Source organism: Hibiscus syriacus, unplaced genomic scaffold (genome assembly GCF_006381635.1).
Source record: "Hibiscus syriacus cultivar Baekdansim isolate YM2019G1 unplaced genomic scaffold, ASM638163v2 tig00018568_pilon, whole genome shotgun sequence".
NCBI lineage: Eukaryota > Viridiplantae > Streptophyta > Magnoliopsida > Malvales > Malvaceae > Hibiscus > Hibiscus syriacus.
Genome location: NW_024062439.1, coordinates 75,006 through 90,065, shown reverse-complemented (window position 1 = coordinate 90,065; position 15,060 = coordinate 75,006). Strand labels below are relative to the sequence as shown.

The 15,060-nt window shown below is 32.2% G+C and overlaps 1 protein-coding gene and 1 long non-coding RNA gene across 2 annotated transcripts; both read right to left on the bottom strand.

The window, feature by feature from the left end:
* Positions 1-3,510: 3,510 nt before the first annotated feature.
* Positions 3,511-11,144, bottom strand: LOC120209257 (histone-lysine N-methyltransferase ASHR3-like). The gene is made up of 11 exons (XM_039208309.1): positions 10,754-11,144; positions 10,212-10,358; positions 8,968-9,132; positions 8,040-8,066; positions 7,634-7,751; positions 6,794-6,887; positions 5,895-5,988; positions 5,657-5,735; positions 4,695-4,866; positions 4,276-4,356; positions 3,511-3,932 (listed from the first exon to the last, which is right to left on the bottom strand). The coding sequence occupies exons 1-11, from the start codon at positions 11,087-11,089 to the stop codon at positions 3,773-3,775; spliced, it is 1,473 nt and encodes a 490-aa protein (XP_039064240.1). The 5' UTR covers positions 11,090-11,144; the 3' UTR covers positions 3,511-3,772.
* A 2,761-nt stretch (positions 11,145-13,905) lies between these two features.
* LOC120209258 lies at positions 13,906-14,840 on the bottom strand. Its single transcript, XR_005524383.1, has 2 exons — positions 14,669-14,840; positions 13,906-14,548 (listed from the first exon to the last, which is right to left on the bottom strand). It is a non-coding gene; the product is annotated as an uncharacterized LOC120209258 (long non-coding RNA).
* Between the last annotated feature and the right edge of the window lie 220 nt (positions 14,841-15,060).

Genomic DNA, 15,060 nt, shown 5'->3' with positions numbered 1-15,060 from the left:
TTGGTAAATGTCTGGTTACATAGTTCTCGAAAAAGTAACGTATAGTTTCTCGGTCCATGATGGAGGCCGAATACAAAAGTGTAGCAGATGCAGCTTCTGATATAACTTGGATAAATGCTCTTCTAACTGACCTTGACATCCAGCAGTGTTGTGAGCCGGTTGTATGATGTGACAACACTAGTGTCGTGGCCATGAGTGTCAATCCCATCTATCATGCTCAGTCCAAGCATGTGGATCTTGATGTTCACTTTGTTCGTGAGAAGGTGGCAGCTGGTTAACTATGCGTTATTTATGTTCCTGCTATGCATCAAATAGTTGATGGGTTTACCAAACCTCTCTCTCGAGCTGCATTTGAGGAGTTTCGGTCCAAAGTGTGTGTTCATTCCTTTAGCCAAGGAAACAAGAAGAAATAGGGAGAATGTTAGCAGTGTAGTATAACTCTGCAGTTTGTTGTAACTGTGCCATATATGTGGCACTGACTATATGGTTAGTTGTTGAAGGTTGTTACTCGGTTATTAGAGTTGTTAGAGCTAACTGTTCAATGCAATGTATATAAACCTGCTTATACTCAGTAATAAACACAGAAGTTTCAATGCACTACAATTCTAATAATTGACACTTTAGCTAATACAAAAGTTAAAACTAGCAACCATGTGGCGGCCGTTAGAACCCTGACTCTGCCGCTGACCAAGTTGAATTCTACAAGTGATAGCTGCTAAATGACTATCAGACAATGTAATTCATCTCTCTGGGAAATTATGTGAAGTTCAAAGATATTTTTTATGATAAAAATATGAAATAATCAATTTTTAGGGTAAATTACTCATTTAGTGCCTAAACTATCAGTTTTTGTCCGTTTTAATATCTAAACTTTCAATTTTTTGAAAAAAAAACGTTTAGTTTTCATTTCATGTTAGTACCTCGCAGTTAAAAAGATAGCGCGTTTAGTTTTTTCAATCTCAATTATACCTTTAATTGAGCCCCCTAAGTTTTTTCAGTATTAATTTCTACCTTTATAATTAAGGCCCCCTAATTTTGTTAATTTCCTAAAATTCTCAATTTCTCATCCATTTCTCAATCTCTTTGGTTAATTCATTTAATTTTGAATTAAATCTAATCATATTTGTCTCTCTCTTTTACAAATCTCATTTTTTAATTTACCAAATATTCTTTAACTCTTAGTCTTTTTCAATATCAATCTAACGACAAAATAATATGTTATTCTTTATTTTTAATTTATTATTCAAAATCAAGCTACATATCATAATTCATACCCACGTTCAAATTTTTTTATTATATTAGTTGTATTTAAGGTGTTTTCTTAACAAAACAATGAAAGTAATGTTCAAAAAAGTTTAATCATTTTTCTACGATTTATTAATATAATACTAAATTAATTTTTTAAAATATCATAATATACTTTCGTTCTATAAGGGTCTATTTTTGAGTTTTCCCTCAAGGCCTCGAAAATGTTCGAGACGGCTCTGAACACTTTTAGTACCTAAACTATCATTTTTGGTATGTTTTATACTTGAACTTTTAATCTTTTCAAAATTTAACGTTAAATTTTGAATAGAAGTACTAAAATGAAACAAAAACTAAAATTTTTAATAGCGAGATACTAAAATGAAATAAAAAGTAGAGTTTAAGTATGGTACGATTGATAGTTTAGATACTAAATGCAAAATTTACCCGTTTTTATAACTATTTTAATCAGAATTTTCTTATCTTTTTCGAAAGTTAAAAACTTCTTAGACGAAGTGAGTTTGTGATCTTACATGTTGAGTTGTCGTTGAATGGCTTAAGGGTGTGTTTGGTTCACAGAATGTAAGATTACCAGTAGGAATAAAAGATTACCAGTGGGAATAAAAGATTACCAGAGAATAAGATTACTGGGAATGTTGTATTTTGTGTTTGGTTGGTTTAGCAGGAATGTAAGATTATCGTGTTTGGTTAAAGGAATAAAATATTATTGGAATGTATATTTGACCAAATTATCCTTATTATATATTTGTTATTTTTAACAAGTTGAAAAATATTTATATATTTTCTTTAAAAAATTTAAATTCATAAAGTTTATATAATTTTTTCACAAAATTGAAAATATAAAAAGGTTTAATGAAATGGTAAAATTTTATTTTAACCCTTGAACTTCATATAAAATTTTAATTATAAACTTTTTTTTGTAAATCTAAAATAGTTTAAGAATAAATTTATAATTTAACCTTCGTAGAATTTTTATTATTCAATTACAGATAAATGATACTTTTGAAAAAAAATTAAGGGTATTTTAGTCCAAAACGCCAGTAATCCAACAATACCTAAAGAAAGGGCGTAATGACATTCCCGGTAATATACCCCAAAAAATCTACTATTAGTAATAAAACATTACCGGGAATGAGATTCCCGACCAACCAAACATTGAAATGTAGATTCTATTCTTGAGAATCTCACATTCTCTGAACCAAACAACCTCTAAATGTAAATGATTCAAATGTCTCTTAGAATGAAAAATACACACTCAAATCTCCCTTTATCGTTACCAGAGTTTGGATGGATTTATATCAAGAAACCAAGGAGACAACTCACAACTTTTATCAAAGATAATTTCATTATAGCCATTAAATTAAATAAAAGAAAACTGAGAAGAAAAAGCAAATTCTGAGAATTTTTCTTTTACAGGAAGTATTTTTCTTCTCTTCACGGTTACAGCTATCAGTTCTTCAAGTCTTGAAAAGAAAAAGATAATTTTGTGATGATGAGACGGACCACATTGTACGGCAAAAATGAGGCCACTTGGGAATATTTTTTTCACCTTTATTTTTCTTCTTCCCCTCTTTTTTGTTGTTTTAGTGATAATTGTACAGTTGTGATTTGACCACGTTTCTCCATTAAAAAGGAGGCTATCTATTTCGTGGCTAGGGTCATGGTTTATTAGTACAAATCAAATGTTGTAGTGATGAGAATAGGCAATTTTCATATTTTACGTATTAATCAAATACCATGTCACGTTTATATAAATTTTGGTAAGATAAGAATTTATATACTTATATAATAATTAAATATCATGTCATGTTTAATATTAGGATAAATTACACGTTTAGTAGCTAAACTATCTATTTTGATCTATTATAGTACCTAAACTTTTAATTTATTCAAAACCATAACTAAAATTTAATTTTAGTGCACATGTTCAAAATTTAACATTAATTTTTTGAAAAAAGAATTTGAAAGTTAAGTAATATAATAAATCAAAATTAATAATTTAGACACTAAACACATTAAGTTTTTAACATTGAGATACTAAACTTAAACAAAAATTAACAGTTAAATATGATTTTTTAAAAATTAAAAATTTAAATACTAAAACAGACCAAAATTTATAATTTAAGCATTAAATGCATAGTTTACCCTTAATATTATTGAGAAAATATTATCTTACAAACACTCTAAACCATTCAAAACAAATATCATGCCATGTTTAATATTATCAAAGTATCAACAACCACGGAATATAAATGTTGAATGCCTGATACGGTCATTTTCATTTTTCTCATCCAATCCCGTGTACAAGATCCACAAATTACAACAATGCCTTTGCAAACTAGGCGTTAGTAGTACAATCAAATTAGCTTGTGGAAACACAAAAAAAACTACACTTTTCATTTTTTTTCAAGCATGTTCATGCTTTGACTCACTTATCTTGGTTGTTTCATCTTCCCTCTGCCATGGTTGATTAATATACAACAAAGAAGCCAAGTTGGTACACAAACTATATGGTTAAGATGGCTAAGCAAGCAGTGGAAGTTCTCCTGCGTTTCAAGCCCCAGCATAGATCATCAAGTTTAACGATTTTTCTCTTGGTCCCCAGATAACCTTGACAATTGGAAGCACCGCAATGGCACTTCACTTCTGGTCCAAACTGCACAAATCTACAAACACGAAGAGCCGAGTGAAAATCAAAATAATTTGCAAATGCGAAAATACTTGGTATATCTATCATCATGATCGAGGAATTCACTCCATATTCCAGAATGCACGGGCATGTTGTCTTTGCAAACTATGCAACCTCATACATATATACACATGCAAACGTTTCACCAGCTCCTATAGACCTTTCAGCAATAGGCAAGTTGTCAATTTCAGGTAACGTGACAGCAACTAATAAGTCTATCCATGCTTATTCATAGCTATTAACTGCAATATACTAAAAACACATAAATTGCGGCAATATTGTTGTTTTAAGCATTATTGCAAGTTTGCAACCACGCATACCTGTAGTCATACGTCAGTGGCTCACCAACTTCGATTGATCGAGTAGCAAACACCCCAACACGTGTCTCCCCTTCCACTTGCCTAACAAAATGGCAGTTTTATATGGTTAAAACCAAATATTATCAAAATAGTTCCATTACTGGCTTTAACACAGAATCTTCTCACAAACACTGAACCAGAGTATTTGAAGTACAGGGATCTTAGTGGCATGATAAAACCCACTCCAGAAGTCTAAAAATGGGACTGTAAAAACAAACCAACTAGTCAATTGCAAAATCACACAGTTTTGTTGAAGATGACCATACCATATTTGCAATAAAAAGTTTGGCAGGTAACAAAATGTTATTCAATCTTTAAAAACTAGTAGCTTTTATAGAATTTAACAGCAACAAATAAAAAGGCAATATATTAATACCAACCACTTCTCCAAAACACAATTCGGATCACAGCTGTGATTTAGAAAACGAGATGTATTTCCTTTGAAAGTTGCATCGATTGTGAAATCTTTTCGAATTTCACACATGTAAAAATTCTTCACCCCTTTGTATTTCATGTCCCAGAGCCTCTTTTCACACTGAGCATCATCAATAACTGCAGAGGAAGATAGTTATTTAGCCAGTATTCAACTATTATATAAATAAAATGAAAGATAAAACTTTTGACGAAAGTATGCAATTAAAAGCATGATTATATTCAATGTATAGATGAAATTTGATAGTATAATCAGGGAATTGATGAGAGAAAGGTTCACTGTTTCTTGGTAGAACGTGAAACACTCAGTAATAAACAAAACGGCACTAGTTCTTGTTATCAAATTGATTGCACACATGCCTATTCCTGCACCCAAATGGTTATATTTAAGACTAGATCATTGGTTATCGCATGTAATGGTCTATGTCATCCAAACCAACGACAGTTTAACAAGCTAGTGTATGAGCATGTTTATGCATGATTTGTGAGTACAAGTGAAATTGTCTCAAGATAAGATTGTTAACTAATCTCATAACTATAATTAATTTGCAGTACAAGCGGTAGAAATAAATCTTCTGTCAAAGGACTTCAAACACTTCATGCCAATTCAATAAATGATTCATACATCTTCGGTTGATATTATTCTTCTGCTACTAGAAAATATACACACCAAAGATTGATGTTGTTATTAGACAAACAGAGATCTTTAATGACAGATAAACCCATGTTTACTATAACAGAGAACTTTTCAGGGATGTTTAAATGCAAGATTTTTTTTTCATAACTATGAGTTGACAATAATATTGATAAGAAATTTTATAAAAAGAAGCTGCAAGAGAGTAAAAAATAGAACTAAATTTAGATATACTGTAAAAACTGTAAAGAATGAAGTCATAAAAAGTGAAACTACCTTCTCCAATATACTCTATTACAAAATCTCCTTTTTTAATAGGTTCAGCTGCCTCTACTCCCCAGCCACAAAGTTCAGTCTGAAAAGAAAATAAGAATTTATTATGAGAATTTTGTATGCAATTTTTCACCTTCATATTTCTCAATAATGGTAAAAAACCCAACACTGAAAGTCTTCAGCTCATACAGAAAACAATTCAGATATAGATAATTGATTCAGTTTATAGTTAACAAGTCACCTTGACAATTTTGATCTTTTTCTCCTTGCTAAATGGTCTATTGGTGCAAGATTCAGGGCAGCGGCAAGCCTTTGAGCAGCTTATGCATTGAACTCTAACATATGGCATACAAGCATGTTATAACTTGTATAAATAAATCAAAACACGTGGCAGTTTGAGAATTTAATTTCTTGGGAAACAGAGACTAATATTTATTTAGGGTTAGATGCTACCTTTCTTGCTCTCCTTTTAAATGTACTGACTACTGAGATTATCTAAATTTTTCTATTTGGAATTTGTCTTAGCTTCAGTTCTTATTTCTTTGGCTGACTATTGTAACTACATATTCACCAGAGCTGTTAAACCCTTTATATTCAACCAATCCCTTTTACAGTTCTTTTAATTCTTTTTCCGTTTGGTGTAGTTTTGTGCCTAACAAGAGGGCAGTCAGGCAAACGATTTAAATCGACAACATTGGCTTTTGGAGAACCACATACTAGCAAACTAGTCTAGAAGAAATCAATTTCAAATATTAGGTAAAAGTAATAATACAAAATGTCAATCACTCGAAAAGCCATTTTTGGGAAAACGGATAGACACAAAATGAAATGCCCGACTACAACTACAGACAAATGAATGCAGAAACAGAACCTACACAAATAAAAAAAATCTTTTTTAGAAGTTTATTAACACATCTCCGTACTTCTTCTCTAAAGAGAAACAATTTTTAAGAAAAAAAATATGTAATGTAGTCGATAATGTTTATTAGAAGTTTTTGTAGACTTCAAACATTCAAGATAAAATAATAAAGAGAAGGAACCTTGAATGGTGTTAATATTTCAGAAAATAGATGGGTTAAGGGGGGGGGGGAACTGAAATTCATTTAATAAATATGAACTTGAAAGGCAAATAATACATACCTGCATACACAATCTTCAGAGCATGTGGAACTACAACTGGAGCATCCAATATCATCAACAACATCATCACGCTTCTTCTTCACTAGGTAAGCATCTATCTCCGTTTAAGGAAGGTCAAACAAAAAGCAAACAGCAATAACTATAATGCAACAAGATTTACATTTGCTAAATTGGAAAATATCATTCAAAATGTCATAAGATATGATACATTGAGCCCTTATAATTCAGCATTTCACAAAACATATCTTATTATCCATATCTTAGGCAGAACATGGATCTTTTTAATAATGAGCAGTACCATATATAAGAAATTCCTATTTGGCATGTTAAAAACATTTCTTATTTCCCATTCACTTGATGGAATATTCAGCACAGCAGCAATTATTATTTTTATAACATAATACTACTATTAGAAAAATATATTTCTCTACATTGTTCCAGTGTAATGATAATTAGGCATATTTCATCAATGCTTAAATACACAAAGTAGCACTTTTCAAAACCTAAATACCGGAAACTTTTGACAGATTTCAGGAGACCAAAGTTTATTACATAACTTACAAAATCTTAGTCTTGGATTCTTTTAATTCTTTTTATGTTGTGGTTTCAACATAATGTGAACTATTCTCCTAACATACAAGATGAAGGATATTTATGTATGACAGTACATTTGCACGAAAAATCAAATGTAAAGATTCATGCTAATAAGAAATTTCTCAGAACATTTCCATCTATAAACTAGTACTAGAATACGAGTGTAAACTATACAAGCATGCCATGCAATCATTCAAAATATAAGCTTGTAATTCGGTTTGATAAAGTATGACATGCTTAGGATACTTCGCTTGATGTGGACATAAGGAGGTGGATCAAATTTATTCTCCACTAAATCTCTCCATGTCATGTCAAGCTTGAACTCCTCATCCATGTAAGGTAAAGGCAATTGACAGAAAACTTCCTAAAATATAAAAGAGAAAAAAGTTAGCCACTTAAATCAGGAGCCAATAGGCATATTTGACAGAATAGTGTTACCAAACAGATTTCAATAAAAAGAGCACATGAGTTGGCATGGTATTGATCATTAACTGTCATCTTGAAAACCAACTGACGTGCTTCAGAATTGATATACTTCCAAGAAAACGAATCAGGTAAATAGTTTTTTTTCTATATTAAATTTCACCGATAAATTCTATATGGTTTGATATAAAATTGAAATTTCACCAATAAACTGTGAAAAAAAACTGACCTCTATTTCAGTTGCTGGAACTGCATGCTGCTCATTCAATAAATAAGTCCTGTCAGCCAGCCTAATCAATAGAAAATAAAAATGGAGAGATAAACCTCAAGGTAAAACACAATCACACAGTTAAAACTAAATTAGCAAGTCAGGATAACTAAATCATGAACATGTCTAGACAACCTTTATAATAAACTAATTGGACTAAATTTTGAAAGCTTTTATGGTGCATGAATCATATAAAATGTAAGCATGCACACAAGCACAAAAAGCTCAAACCCCAACAACAGCAAAAAAGGAAAAGGGGATCTTGCATGCAACTCTTTGGTACTGAAGATGAATATGGACAGGTAACAGATTTCAAACAACAATTATAACATGTGAGCTAAAAAAGAGCAAGCTCAAACTCAATCTTGCGGGGGCATGCATAAAAAATTCTCAAGTACATAACTTCTACTAATATTAAATTGAATCCCACCTTTCAAATTGTGTTTCCAAAATACAACCATAAGTTTCAAAAAGAATATAAACCAAAGAGATTTAAGAAATATTCCAATTTCCACATATAGGACTAACCAGATTTCAAAGCAAATAATAAAAGGTTCGTTGAACAAATATCAAAGTGGTACTTCAGAAATGGAATAGGTTTAGGCATCTAAAAAAACCTAACCAGACTTAGAGATTACATATTACATATTAAAAAAGTAGTACACTTGCATAAGAAATTCAACAAGTCCTACCATTCACCTCATAAAAGAAATAAACAGAATGCAATTAAAACAAATATGTTGAGATACGACCACAATCATTGTAATTCATCTGCTAAAGGCTTTATCAAAGGTACTAGTAGGCAACATTGTCATAGGTAGGAAAAAGAAAATCTAATGCTAAAAGTCAGAAAAAAGGACATATCTGATGAAGGAAAGAAGAAATTGACCTTCTTATCTAGTCGCCAGTTAGTTGGGTGCCTCCAACAAATTGCTCTCCCTGGTTTGTCCTTCAAATGAATCACTGCATCCGGCCAAGGGGAGCATTTATCATGGGATGCCATCGTACAACATAGACATCGCCATTGTAATCTCTGTCTGCAAACGAAGCATACCTATTCATTGAAAAAGCCAAGTAGGATAAGCAAACTGAAAGTAATAATCATGAGCATGTTTCAGAAAAGACATCTGCAATCCTCACATATATCACAAGATTCAAAACCATCTAGGAGAAAACAAGTCATAGTAACAAAAATGAGGGGTAAGAACTTGGAACTTTTCAGATATCAGGTCAAACCTAATACAAGGTGACTTTAGTTTCTGCAAAAGACATCTTAACTTATATCTTTACCAAGACATTTGAGCAATAAGCCCAAATTATTATAGCATAAGATTATTTTAACCAGTGTTGTAAGAACAGAACTACACCAGCCAGTTGAAATAAGAACAAGTAGACCATCTGGTCCAGAATATACCATCCAACTAAAAACCGGCTAAGAACCAGTTGAACTGGCAAAATTTTAAGTAAAAACCGGAATATCACTTTTAACTTACTTTTTTAAAATTTCTTTTTATGAAAAGATTATTGTATCTGATGAGATTTGGAAATTTAATCCTTTAATCTATATTAAAATTGATACCATATTAAATTTAATACTTTAATCTATATTAAAATTGATACCATATTAATAAATACAGTTTTTTATGAAATATTTGTTATTTAATAATTATTATTAAAATTGCATATGTAAAATTTGATTTAATATTTTTGTTAGACAGGTTCAATGATTTGACCTCCAGCCCATTTTTAAAAAATATTGATTTTAACATCATAAAATCTAGAATTTAGTTTGGAAAATATTCTTTTAAAAGAAATCGACACATCTTGGTAATCATCACTGGGGAAAAAAGAAACAGGCAGGCTTTTATCAAACAACAATAACATAGATAAACACTAAGACAAATGTAAAGAAGGTAAATGCACAGAACCAAAAGCTAAACCATGAAAAGAAAAAGTTGTACCAGTACTCCCATCCTGGCATAAGAAACTATAATTTGCAAATGCACGCACCTGTGCATGTGCGTATCTAGGAATATCTACCCATCACCCTTTTCCCCTTCTCTACTATGCAAATGACCAACCAAAGAACAAGAGCAAGAATGCAAAAAATAAATTAGTAGATTCAGATATTACATGCTGTGGACACTGAAATTTTTTTGGATTGGACATCCTCAGACTTTCTTCAGCACATGTTTTGTGATAAACTCCTTGACAGCCACGAACTGTACATATGACCTCCTCCCCTGGGTAGATATGCTTATGGCAATCGAGACATTCAACCTGAGATTAAATTTCAAAATGAATAAAAAAAAAAGTAAACAAGTAGTCAAATATCAACAAGCATTGTAACCAAAAAACATATCAACAAGCTTCTTGAGGTAATTAGATTCCCAATATGAAAACATATGTATGACAACACATTGAAGCACAATCATCATTTGTGAAAATGTGGGGGTGAATGGTTAAGACACAAACACTTAAAATTGTAGAAATATCTTAAAACTAGATTTTATATACTAATTATTTCAATTAAATAAAAAAGCATAAACAAACAAATCCCACATTAACCCCATTTTCTAAGAAATCAACGTGACCTCTGTGTAAATGAACTGCCGATTTCTCCAAGCAAAAAATGTAAATACAAGAACAAATCAACAAAGAAGAAAGATCCGTACCAATCTCTTAGCCCCTACAAGAAATGGAAGAAAATAACAAGACTGGGGGAGACCAGATTCCATCTTCCTCTGAACCCAATCTCTCAAATAATCCTCCAGTACCTTTCCATTAGACCCTTTCTTCACTTTCTTCAAAACTTTAATTCCATTACTACTGTAGGCCACGCGTTTTTGGACCAAACTCTGGTCCCACTTGCCGTTTACATCTATGGTTTTGAAAGTGGCATCGTCAAAAGCATCGAGAGAATCGGTAGAGTCAACAGAAAGAGGCCTCAAGTTAGGACAATAAGATAGAGGGAGAGATGAAGAATGAGAAAGATTTCCAAGGTCCGGCATCTTTCAGTAGAAAGAAACTTTTAAAAAAATGCACGAAAATGAAAACCCTTGATTTTTTTGATAGGGGAAGTAAGAGAGGGGAAATTTAAAATCTGGGCGGGAAAAGTAATTTAGAAAAGGGTGGGAAACTATGAAATGGGAAAAACTGTATCAAATGATGACGGAAAAAATGATTTTACGAGACTGCCTAATTTGAATTTTCTGTATTGTATTAAATTTCTAAAACAAAAATATTCTTTTATTGTACTCCTGATTTCAAGGTTTTATTTTGATTCATCTTAATTGACACATTTAGTTTTGGACCAACCTCATTGCTAAAAACAAAATATTTTAAGTTGAAGTATATTTTTATTTAAAAAATCAAATTTTTAGTATAAACTAAATATTTTAGATTGAAAAATTGAAAATTTTTAATAATCTCAACTAATATTTTAAACACTTCTAAATCCCTATTTAATTTTAAAATAAAAATAATTTTCTTTTAATTTATTAGACATTTTATGATTTTTTTCAACAGATTAAATGTCAATATATTTTAGCGTAAATTATGTATTTAGTACTTAAATTATTAATTTTGATCTGTTTTAATAACTAAACTTTTAATTTTTAAAAAATCATACCTAATGTTTAGTTTTCATCTCATTTTAGTATCCGCCGTTAAAAATTTAGCGCGTTTTGTAAATAAACTATCAGTTTTGATACATTTTAGTAACTAAACTTTCAAAAAAAATAAATTCATAACTTAATGTTAAATTTTGAATGGGATACTAAACTGAAACGAAAAATAAAGTTTTTAACGGCAATGTACTAAAACAAAATAAAAACTAAATTTTAGATATGATTTTGAAAAAGTTGAAAATTTAGGTACTAAAACATGTCAAAAGTGATAGTTTGAATGCTAAAGGATAATTCATCCTATTTGTTTACTGTAACTTCATCCCATGAAAATTTAAGTGAAATATTTTTTTCCAAAAAAACATGTTATAGATGCACATTTACTTCATGGAAATTAATAACATGCATTATTTAATAAATATAATTATTATTAAAATTACTTTCGATAATCGATCCCAATTAAATATCTAGTTCTGAACCTACTTCCGAGTCGATCCCTTGAACAGTTGGAAAATAGCGATGATCTCATTCATGAATCATCGACCTCGACATTTTGAACAAACTAGAGCAGCGTCGCTTACAAAAAAAAAAGCATATAGACCACATTCAGCATGCCTAACTTCTGGGTTGCATACCTAACTTCCAATGAAGAGGTTGTTTTGGGTTGCATGCCTAACTTCCCATGAAGGCAGCATAGTGAGACCCTCTCAGAGCCAACAACGGCTGCCACTTGCTGGGTCGGGTGATGTGAGTATCATTGAGGCACAAGCTCTTACAACACGAATTCGTCTAGCAGTCGAATCAAATGTGTTTCGTGAGTAATAGCCGAAAGTGATGCTATTACTCTTGTGCGCCAGTTAGTGCATCGTCGCCTTGATCTGTCCGTGGCATGCTTCCACCTGGTAGAAGCAAAACGGCTGCTGGACGACAACAACCACATTCGAATCTATTATGTTAGCCGTACGGTCAATGCATTTTTGGCTAATGCAATAAAGTCCAAAAAAAAAAAAACTTTAAAATTCTCCTCACACTGTTGTTCCTATCCTACACTTTGATTCAATCTCATCCATCCTTCTTTCAGCATTACCTCGCATGACGTATTGTGCAAATATGTCTTACCACCCATCAACTCTTAGAGATGCTTTACAGAGGCCATATGTGAAGATAAGCACTTGTTCATGACCAAAATTCAGCTGCACCAGAAAGATCCACTTCAGCCGAATAGGGGCAGTCTACTTGTATTCTTTGTATTGTTTGCATCCTTTCGATTTTATGTTTTTTTCAATAGCTTGAGAAATAAGAAATCCGTCCAAAAAAATATATTCAATCCATGACTAGTTTCCTTGTTCACCAACAAGAAATACCGAACTATCAGATATCGAAACAATCACATTTTACAGTTTCACATATATAAGCTTCACGGTATCTGCACATCGAATCCCTTACTATAAATAAGTGAAAACAAATGCTAAACTTCTGAGTGCAAGAGTCATCAATTAGTTCCAGACACTTATTGAAATACCTCAATCGCAGCCATGGAAGAACAGACATATTTGCGCAGCAAGTGCAGCAGCCATGATGAAAGTTGATACATCCTCTTATTCATCTAAATCATTTCCAAACATTTAGATCAGCAATGCCTCAGGTACCCCCACCACCTTCAAGCCTTATCCTGATCCTATTTAAGAAGTGCCCTTTACTTTTGGCTTCACAAGAGTTCTCTTGCGCCTCAAACAAAGGAATGGATACAACACAAACATATATCTGTGCATATGCCTGTTCATTACCGATGAACTCGATAAAAAAACGGGAAACGATATTCTTAAATTGGTGTGAGTATATTCTCCACATTTTTGAGGTAAAACTACATGGTTCCAACGAGAAAGTAGCTAAGAACCTGCTGAAGTCTAAGCTATCACCATAGAGGTCTCTGTCATAACCCTTGCATCATCGATTACTCGAGCACCCTTTCTATTTCTGATCATCATCATTTTACCAATAGAACAATGTGAAACAAATCATTTCAAATATCCTAAACCTGTTCGCAGTGCTTAATTAGCAAAAGCAGTAAGGTGACTCAAAATGCAGCTAGGTTAATTTGTCACATATGCAATGGCTCAAAATTTAAGCGACTCGTGTACTCAGACATAACTAGCAAGAGAAGGGAAGCTAAATTTGTTGTATTCCCAGAAATTAAAATGAGATAAAAGTGTCAAATTCTTGGCTGATTATTATTTGCAATTGCAATAACGTATTGATCGAATCCAAGAAAAACTTACAATTAATCAGAAACATGAGCACACTTGTGGAAATCATGCCGATTACCAAAATCACACAGCAAGTGACAAAAAAAAAAGAATATCAAATCAATGGTGTATCGGTATTAATCTGAATGGGGATTGCATTCTTCCGAGTAGAAATGGTTCTTCTCAATCAAAGTTCTAAGCATCTGATGAGTGAAGGCCGGATCATTGGGGTCGATGGGTTTGGACTCATCAGCTGATTCCAAAGTACGCGGTCGCGTGCAACAAAAGCCGCCGCGAAAGCCATCACTGGAAGCAACCCTTTTACCTGAAGAAGAAGACGAAGGCGGGTTTGCTCTGGTTTTTGTTCGTCTCTTCCTCCTAAATTTTGTAAATGAAAACAGGAGAATCTTCTTTAACTGTACCCCCATGAAATCCCTTTTACAAGTACGCCCATCAAAATCTATTCTTCGAGAGATGGACACCGATCACAGTCGTCTTCATCGTCACCAACTCCGGTACTGTGGGATAAAGCTATAAAAGAACGTAATCACTTCACGGGATAGGAGCCAAAAAAGGAAGAGATATCAAAGCCGGTAGTCTAACAGGGGAAGAAGAGAGAAACCCGTGTAAGCAACATCCATGGAAGCCTAATGGCCTTACAATGAAAATATAATTACAAAAAAAAAGTGAATTGAATTTCGTAATTCAGATGAAAAACCTGAGATCGCATAAAAAGGATTTTCAACTTTCGAAAACGAAAGGAATAGGTTTCTTCACCAGACACTGTTTTGTCGATGGGATTTGCTTGCCTGACGGTACGTAGTTCCGAAAGAGAGTCACCGACAAATTATAAGCCTTCAGAATTTTACGAACGAACCGCTGACTACTTTCGTCATATTCTAATGAGAATTTAAAAAAAATGGAAAAATTAAGATGATCAGTTATTAATCAAATAATAATCTCAAAATCAACTTCTTCTTCTTTGGGAATATATCATCAACTAATTCTTAATAATAAAAGATTAAGTTATTAAGAATATGTTAATTTATTTGGGTAAACTACACATTTAGTACTTAACATAATGTTTTAGTACCTAAACTTTTAATTTTT